General features: G+C 39.4%; 1 protein-coding gene across 2 annotated transcripts in view; it reads left to right on the top strand.

Annotated features, from left to right (window-relative positions):
* The window catches only part of kcnh3 (potassium voltage-gated channel, subfamily H (eag-related), member 3), a 67807-nt gene that overhangs the window by 50941 nt on the left and 7200 nt on the right, over positions 1–9666 (top strand). For both annotated transcript variants that reach the window (XM_016664562.1, XM_016664563.1), the window contains exon 10: positions 4943–5157. In XM_016664562.1, coding sequence (XP_016520048.1) covers positions 4943–5157 — 215 coding nt within the window. The remainder of the gene's footprint in view (positions 1–4942; positions 5158–9666) is intronic.

Genomic DNA, 9666 nt, shown 5'->3' with positions numbered 1-9666 from the left:
GGCTGCTGCAGCTAGAAGGCTGCTGCAGCTAGAAGGCTGCTGCAGCTAGAAGGCTGCTGCAGCTAGAAGGCTGCTGCAGCTAGAAGGCTGCTGCACAAAGGAGACCATTTCTGACGGGATATTTAATTTGACGCATTTGTTTAGCCTAGAACAGAATTACCACTCTGAGTTTTGTCTACCATTGCTGGTTTGAAAAGAACCGTATACACTGCAAAAACAAAATCTTAGCAGGTAATTTTGGTCTTGTTTCTAGTGAAAATGTCTTAACACCCTTGAAATAAGACAAAACTAACTTACAAGTAGCTTTTCAACTTGTTTTTAGTAAATGAAAAACATTTAATGTTGATTTTAAGAGAATGCACTAGAATCCATTGGCAGATTATTTCACTTACAAATAGGGAGGAATGTTTTGTTAAACTAAAACATATCTGCCAGTGGAACTGGAACTTTTTTATCCAATAACTTGCTGAAAATATACTATTAAGCTACCGTGTTTCCCCGAAAGTAAGACAGTGTCTTACTTTCTTTTTATCCCCAAAAGCCCCACTATGTCTTACTTTCGGGGCATGTCTTATATTGGAAAAAAATTGTCGAATTTTTAGTTTTAACCATAAAACGCGGAAGTGGGCAGGAGGCGGCGCTCATTAAGATCAGAGGGAGGTGGCAGACGCGGTGACGTATGGAGAGGGGGACGGTGCGGACGTGGGCAGGAGGCGGCGCGCAGCTAGATGAGAGGTGTTTCCCCGAAAAGTAAGACATATGTCTTACTTTCGGGGTACGGCTTATATTAGCCGACCCCCCTGAAACCCCCGATGCGTCTTACAATCGGGGGTGTCTTACTATCGGGGAAACACGGTAGTTAATCGGTTGAGCTCTACATAATATCATTCACAGCTGCTGCAGTCGTCTGTTATTACATGTAATGTAACTTTTATCTAAAATTTTATGTAATCTTATTGCGAGCTGATTGTAGCCATTTAGATCTGTTTGGTTGTTTATTTTGATCGTCTTTTTTAGTGGGAACTTGAGTCTGAGATAAAGTTTCTGTCCATCTTGTTCTATTTCAAATGTTATAAGATATTTTCTCTAGAAAAAATATTTTAAAAAATTCTAAGATTTTATGTTTGTCACAAAGACAATGTTTGTCCAGGGGGGGTTGAATAAGAACAGGACAGCAGAAGCACTCAATGTATTTGTTTTGTTGTTGCTTTTTTATTAATTTGATGAATTAGTTGTTTAATTATATTACCTGTTTGCATGGTTTTGGTAATGAGCCTGTTTTCCAGTGAAGGCTGACCAGTTTTATGTCAGCTGTAGCTGTTTGAAGTCAGAATAGCTTTCATAAGCGGTGATCCAATCAACACCTGGGCTGATATTGCATTAAATATTGAATTAAAGCCATGATGAAGGAGCAGGGCTTGTGATGTAACACCTCCAGCAGCCTGTCAATTTGTGCCTAAATTAACCTTTACTTTGACCATCACACTAAATCACAACAAGTATGACGCTGTGCATTACTTCAAGCTGAATTAACAGCATGTGACACCAATGAAAACACTGACCTTTTATTCTCTTACACCCCCTGCTAGCTAAGATGCATTACATCTTTTGGATGTGTCTATTAGAAAAGGCGAGGTAGGGCCGTTGTAGATAGAAACAAAGGAGTACATTTCTTCCAAAAATCTGAAAAAACAGTTTTAGAAAAAAAACAAGTCAATTTTGGTCAAAGATTTGCAAATATATATATATCTAATGTTTAATGATAAATCCCAGATATCTCCCAGAAAACACTTGGAAATTCCAAATTTCTCAATTTTCCATGTTTCTTTTTCCTTTTCAGAATATCTCGAATATCTAAGTGTTTTCTAGCAGATTTTTTACTTTTCAAACTCAGACATTTCAAATTCAAATTTTTGAATTTCAAAAATCAAAAATCTGCTAGAAAAAACGTAGAAATTTGAGATTATTCCTGGTGAATTTCTGGAAAAAAAAAAAAAAAACTTGGAAATTTGAGTCCTAAAAAGTCAAAAATTTACCTGAAAAACCTCATCAATTTTTAGAAAAAAAAATTTAATTTTGGAGTTTAAAAAGTGAAAAAAAAATGCCAGAAAAAACTCTAAAAATATAAGATTAATTGCAGAAATTTTAAAGAAAAAAAATTGAAATTTCTGAGTTTCAAACATTTAAAATTTTTGAGTTTGAAAAGTCCAAAATTTGCTAGAAGAAAATCAGAAAGTTGAAACATTCAGATTTTCATACCCAGAAGTTATTTCTATCAAATTTCTGACTTTTCAAGCAATTAAATTTCCTTTTTTTCTTCAGTGTTTACATAGCAGAATCTTCCTTTCATTTCTTACTACCTTCAGTAGCTCTAATGCTCTGTCATAGACGTGTCTGCGTGGGCCTGAATCTGGGAGTATTATTGTCCTGCAGTGTGAACATTTCCCTGCAGCTGGTCTGCATTATATTCAATTTAACAGCAGTAGGTGTGAAAAATTGGATCAGAAATTGCACTTGAAAAGAGCAAAAGTAGAAGCAAAAAAAAAAAAGAAAAAACAAACCTGACAGTGGTAATGTTCACGAGGACCAAGAGTCACCAACACTGACAAAATTAACTTCGTTGAAAGGCATTTGCTCCCCATCTTCATCGCTCTCACCTACACTTCCCAAAACCAGACAGACGCACTGAAATGTCACTTCCGAGTAACGTTTCATCTTTATTAAGAGCAAAGCTTTCTGTTGCCACCGCCACCCATCATCTCCCTGAAAAGACAACAATAGAGGTGGTGGGGGCGGGGGAGGCGGTGAGGGGGCAGAAATTTGAAGAAGACGGCGAGGCAGACGGAGATTATGAAGAGCCCATCTCCTCCGCCATGTTAAGAGCAAGTGGTGGGTGGGGGGGCGATGGCAGCAGGAGGATGTGGAGGTGTTCAGAGATGCTCCACTTCCTGATCCCCTCCTCTCTTTGGTTTACTGGTGTTAGTATGCAGACACACACACACACACACACACACACACACACACACACACACACACACACACACACACACACCTCCTCTCCTTTACCCTCCTTTCTGTCCACCTCCACACTCCTCCACCCCTCTGCAGTCCCTTCTCCGCCTCCTTCCATCATTTCTGTTTCCTCTCAGCTCATTTTTCTTCCTTTTTCCCCCACCATTTTTCTCTCTCTTTTTTTTCCTCAGCCCCCATGAGTCTTTTGTCAGATCTTCTTCTTTATCCCAAAACTGCGGAGGCTTTTGTCTGTTTCAAAAGGCGTCCAAATTACAGGTTCCCCTTATAGACGGCGATACATTTCTGGTAATTTTTTTTTCTTTGTGTTTTTTGACATCACTCTGTTGATTATGAACAATCCATCTTCAAACTGTGGTTATTGATTAAAAAAATTTCAAAAAGGCAGGAATGACAAAATGAAGGTCTGAGCAGCAGCAGCACTGCCATTTGCTGTCTGTGAATAACACTGTAATTCCTCCTGTTTTCTTTTGCTTTGTTTTTTTTCTACACATTTTTGTATTTACAGCGAAGGCAGAGCTGAAAAGGAATATTAACTGGATTAGTTCTGCATGTTTTGCATTGATCCTGTTGCAGTGAGGCCACAGAAAACAGGAGATCTGTTGACAAAAATCTTTTTTTTTCCCTCTCTGCTCAGAGATGAAAGTGTGTTTACGTTTATAGAGTTATTTTAACAGCAGATCAAACCAAATGATGTTGTCTGATACATAAAGTTGTGCGCTGAAGAATTTCCCTCTGCGTCAAAAAAAAAGAAAAAAGTTTTGGTGCAGTGACCTTGAGAGACGAATCCCTGAGTGGTGAGCTGCGGCGCTGGGACGGCTCCGGGCCCCGGGGCCCGCTCAGCATGCTGCATCACAGCTGCTTGGTCTCGTAGTAGCCAATCTGCAAACATCTCTAATGCCTCTTATGTGAACAAAATGCATGTAAATTATCCGTCACAAATAAAGTTCAGCAGCCGTGGAGTCAGGAGAAAAAAAGTTACTGTTATTCTTTGCAGGTTTATTGTTCCACCAAAGAGCTTTAAAGTTTGGTAAGATTAAAAAAAACAAACTAAAATTCAAACTGCACACTGCAAAAATGCAAACTCTTACCAAGTAGTTTGGGTCTAACATCTTAGTAAGCTTGAAATAAGACAAAACTAACTTACAGGTAATTATTCAGCAAGATGCAGGAGCTTGTTTTAAGTAAATAATTTCTTAATATTGATGGTAAAAAAAAAAAAAAAGTACTGGTTACAGTGGCAGATTATTTTACTTACAACAAAACATTTTTCCAGTGTTACAAGTAAAATAATATGAGGCTTAATTATTCAATATTCAAGAGTTATTGACTTAAAACAAGCTCCTATATCTTGCTGAAAAGTCACTTGTAAGTTAGTTTTGTCTTATTTCAAGTGTAATAAAGATATTTACACTAGAAATTAGACCAAAAATACTTGGTAAGATTTTGTGTTTTTGTCTTGAACCTGATGTCTGCTTGAAAACTGAAGTGAATTTCCTTGTATGTGGACCAATAAAGCTGATTCACATAAAAAAATAAAAAATAAATCACCATTCTACACTAACCGCAGCCGTTATTTACATGTGGGGGACACTGATGGTGGTATTTATGGCTCATACAGGAACAAAACTCTGAAATCTTTTGTTCCTCTTCCATGGAATTGACTCCAAAATCAGCCACATTTGGCAGAGCTTTCTTCCTTCGTTGAGTGAGTCTAACAGAATGTGAAATGAGTTCGTCTGTAGTGAACCAATGACTATAAAGCTTCTGGAAACGAAAATGTAGGGCCAAAATGGGACATATAAACCCCAAACAGCAAAACCAGTCAACACAGAAACAGCTCTGAAGCAAACAGTCCCTCAAAGTGAAACCAGTTTTACATCCTCCTCTTGTTCTGGACTCATTTCATCAGGCAAAGGGGATCTGATTGGTTCGGATTCTCTGACGAAGGAGCAGGTGATCAAGACGAACGCCAACGTCAAAGCGCTGACCTACTGCGACCTGCAGTACATCAGCCTGAAGGGCCTGCGCGAGGTGCTCCGCCTCTACCCGGAGTACGCGCAGAAGTTCATCAGCGAGATCCAGCACGACCTCACCTACAACCTGCGGGAGGGCCACGGCGCGGACGTGAGTACAACCCGCCCACAGAGACCCACTGAGCTAACAGAGGAGCTAACACACACCCGTTCACACCCGCAGTTCTTTCTCCAGGCTGTCGTTTTGTGTGTGTGTGTGGAAACGCATGTTCAGGCCAAATGAATCTGAACAACCCAGACTCTGACGTTTTTTGTTGCCATGGATCCCAGTTACAAACAGTTCAGGGGATTGTTGAACAAAATTTAAAACCAGAAGTCTGATTTAAATGAATTATAGATGTTTGCAACAATCGCCTACACTGAAAAAACACAAAATATTGTTAAGTATTGGCCTGAAGTTTGATTGATTCATTCATTCATTCATCATTATGAAGTTCTGTTCAGAGTTCATGACCTTTGACCTTTATGTCCAGAGATTTCACCCGCGTGAATCTTTTCACGCTAACATCCACTGTAGGTGTTGAAAATCCTAACTTGTTCTTATTGGGATTGTTTTCCCTGATTGCTGCACTGTAAAAACACAAAACCTCACCAAGTGTTTCTGGTGTAAAGATCTTATCACACTTGAAATAAGACAAAATCTAACTCACAAGAAACTTTTCAGCAAGATGTAGAAGCTTGTTTCAAGTCTAATTCCTCAATGATGAATTTTTGAAAAAAGTACAAGTTCCACTGAGATTATTTCGCTCATAACTTGGGCAAAATATCTTGTTATGAGTAAAATAATCTGCCAATAGAACTACTACTAATCAATATTGTTTTGTCTTATTTCAAGTGTATTTGCACTAGAAACTAGACAGAATATGCTTGATCAGGTGGGATTGTGATAAAATATGAAAAATGTCCAGGAGGTTTACTTATGAATGTATATCATTTATAGCCTTTTAGGACTGCTTCACCACTATTTATAATAATTGTGTTGTAGTTTCCTTTTTCTGTATTTACTGATCGTATTTATGACATTTGTGTAGCTAAGTCACCTTGCTTGTATAACAGATGACTCGTTTACTTAAGGACACAAGATGAAAAATAGACATTTATTTTTTGAAATGCTAACTACTTCACGTTGTCTCTACCAAACAAATGAAATATAACGAATGCTGGAACGTAGGAGTCGACTCGGATGAATCAGAGGAATAAAAACGGATATTTCTGTTTAAACATATCCATTGTAATGTGGAGAAAACCCAAAGAGAGGATGGATAAAAGCCGTGTCTGACCCTCATAACGCGGTTTGACACGTGCCTCCATTTAAAGTCCATGCCATCAAACACACACTACACACACACTGGATCCTCCAGCGCTGCTGCTGCTGCTGCTGCAGAGGGAGAAAAACACACAGACCAGAATAGATGAGTGCTGCCGTTTGAAGCTCTCCTGCAGCTAAAAATAGAGGAGGGGGGGAAGCACGGGTTCTCCCTGACTGGCTCTCCCTCCTCAGCTGCTGCTAAGATTGGATCCTGCTCGCTAAAAATAGAGCAGCCAGTCAGGGAGAAGATGAAGAGGAGAAAGGAGGAAGAACGTGAGCGATCTTGTTTTCTTTTCTCTGCACTGCAGTGGTTTGTTGGTTTGTCTGCAGAGAAAACGTCGCCGGCATTTGTGCAATCTGCTGCACATGCATCCGGGCCGATGCTGCAGATGTCTGTCATATGCATGTGAAAAAAAAATAAACAGCTATTGATTACCTGAGGGAATCCTGCAGACGTGTCAGGCATGCCGACAGGTGCCCGATCCAAAAATATAACGCTTTATGAAATATGACTGTGAATTAAAGCTGTTAAACATGGAGAAAAAGGGAGGAGAATTTCACAAAAAAAGGGGAAAACAAAACTTGGAAATTTCTGAGTTTGAAATGTTGAAAATTTGTTAGAAAAAACCCTAAATATTGAGGTTGAACTCAAGAATTTTCTAGGAAAAACAAACAAGAAAATGAGATACAAAAGCCAAAACTTTTCAACTTTTCAAACTCAGAAATTTCTACGTTTTTCTAGACTATTACTGATATTACCTTCAATGTTTCTGAGTTCTTTCTAGAAACTTTTTGACTTATCAAGCTCTGAAATTTTCTTGTGTTTTCTAGAAATGTTCTGAGATAAACCTCATAATTTCAGAGATTTTTGTGGCAGAATCGTCTTCTTCCTTTTTCCTCTGCGTGGCCGTAACACACAGTCAGATGATTTGCAGTCGTCGCTCGTCGTGCACTTAGTAACAATCTCTCCATCCGATCTCACTGTGAAATCACCAGCCGTCCACCAGCTCACATGATCTCACTTCGGCTTCTCTCCTCCTGGGCTTTTTTTTAGTCTCTGATTGATGAACATGACAGGGAGAGCGAGATCTGCCAGCACTCACACACAGAACCATGAACAAAATCACGTTTTTTTCCCCTGCCTGCAAGAAATGTGTGCAGAGTTTTCATTTATCTCCACACATGCGGTTAGATCTCTGACGAAAAAAAAGAGCTCTGTACACAAACCCTCACACACACACACACACACACACACACACACACGCCTTCACACACACACGCCTTCACACGGGGAACTGCACACTTATCACACCCACGCATCCCACAGAGCTCCTTGGTTTCCCGCGGAGCTGCGAGCTAAGATTAGAAACGGAGAGCTAAAAATAAACCCGGCTGCCACAGAGGAGGAGGAGGAGGAGGAGGAGGACAAAAGAAACAATAGAATGCTGAGCCGGCAGGGACGGAGTGGAAGGAGTGCGGGTTGATTAGGGGAAGGAGAGACGATGGAGGGGGAGCAGAGGGGCGTTGGCCGCCAGAGTCTCATCATGCAGCCGATAAAACGAGACGATGTGATGAAGGTCTGGCTGAGATCAGGGTGAGAGCCTGTTGGAGGTTTGGCCTGTTGAGAGCAGATCTGCTAAATGAAGGAATTTTCAGCTTATTGTCATTATGTATGAAATGTTTCTGATGTTTATCGACTCAATAAACGTCCCATAAGGCACTTTGTTCTCTGTTTTAACGGATGTGAAAATTAAGAGCAATATTTATGCACTGCTTGATTTGTTGATTGACATTTTTTGTTTTTTGTTGTTGTTTTTTTACTTTTATTCATTCAGGTTGTCTCATTGAGATCCAAGATCTCATTTGCAAGAGAAGCAATAATTCAAAACTACAAAAACTGCAGCAAAACAAGCAATTATGTCATTTGACTCGACTGCATAAGCTAATAAAATATGAGCTCAAACAAGAAAAACAAGAGAAACATGAGAGGCAATCGGGAGAAAATGGTCTGGTTCTGGTCTTTGGCCGACTGATTGATGCAGACAGGAGAAACAAAACATTCAAAATGATGAGATGTTCTACTTAGTGGAACCATAAAGCCTAATAGTTTCAAAATTCAGTCCAAACACGCAGACTGCTCCCAGAAAAACCTCCTCATTCGTCTTTAATTCAAGCTGTTTATTATTTTCTCACACGTTTTCTGTCTGAACCTTTTCGGTAAAGCAGCATCGACATTTAAAACGCTGTAAATAATGTTATTTGTAAGTTTTGGTCATGTGGGTTAAAATCGTCAGCTCAAAAGTACTGTGTGTCAAAAAATATATACATATCATTTTTAAGAACTAAAACCACCGTATATGTTGTGATTTTTTTTTTGTCTATGAACTGACACATCATATTTTAAAAGCACAAAAATGAAAATGCCTTTTTTTTTATGTTTTATTTTTCTTCCGTGCTGCAAAGATCAGCTTAAGAACTCTTTAGCTGATCAACAATTAACTGAGCATCTGAATGAAACCAGTAATCAGATGTTTTCATAGGTCGCAGATCCAAAGCTTTAAATAAAAGGCTTCCTTTTTGCTTATTAGTTTGGGTTCGATTGAAGAAATCTGATCAAAGATTTCATTTTGTTGTCAGCGATAAAAACGGGATCCGTGTCCCCCTTCGTTATTTTTTATTTTATTTTTTTTTGCTGTAACAAGTTTTACTACAAGCAAACGCAGATCTGGGTGCACCGAGGTGTTATGCAGAGCAAGTCAATGAGTGGATGTGCTCTTAGTTACCACGGCAACAGAAGGAAACCATAACACTTGGGAAAGACGACCACTCTGTGCTGCGTCTCACGTGTTTGTGAGCAGATTTTGATTTAAATGCTCCAGTTTTGTCCAAACGGGTTTGAACGCGTCGTCTCTCTGCAGGACACAGGCGACGTCCACAGTGACCTTAAAAGAGCAACTTCAATCTGGGAAGGGTTCAAAGGTCATTTACAGACAAAGTTAGGTCACAGAGACATACTCAGGAGTGAAAAGCATTTTTTATTTAAATTTTTTCCCAGCCACTCATTTTCCCTGAATGGACATCCAGCGAACTCACCCCCAAAGTCACAACGTGCCAATTGCTAGAGAAATTATTACACACACACAAAAAATTAAGAGTTCCATGTTAGACTCTGCGGGAGTCATTCAGTGTGTCAATTAAAAAATAAATGAACTAAAATGTTTTGTATTTGGAAGGTTTGCTTCTCCTGCAAACACCATGGCAGCAACATGTGGTTTTGTAAAGCAGCTTTGA

This window comes from Poecilia formosa, unplaced genomic scaffold (genome assembly GCF_000485575.1).
Source record: "Poecilia formosa unplaced genomic scaffold, Poecilia_formosa-5.1.2 Scaffold496, whole genome shotgun sequence".
In the NCBI taxonomy this organism is placed as follows: Eukaryota; Metazoa; Chordata; class Actinopteri; order Cyprinodontiformes; family Poeciliidae; genus Poecilia; species Poecilia formosa.
This window is presented reverse-complemented; position numbering and strand designations above follow the sequence as displayed.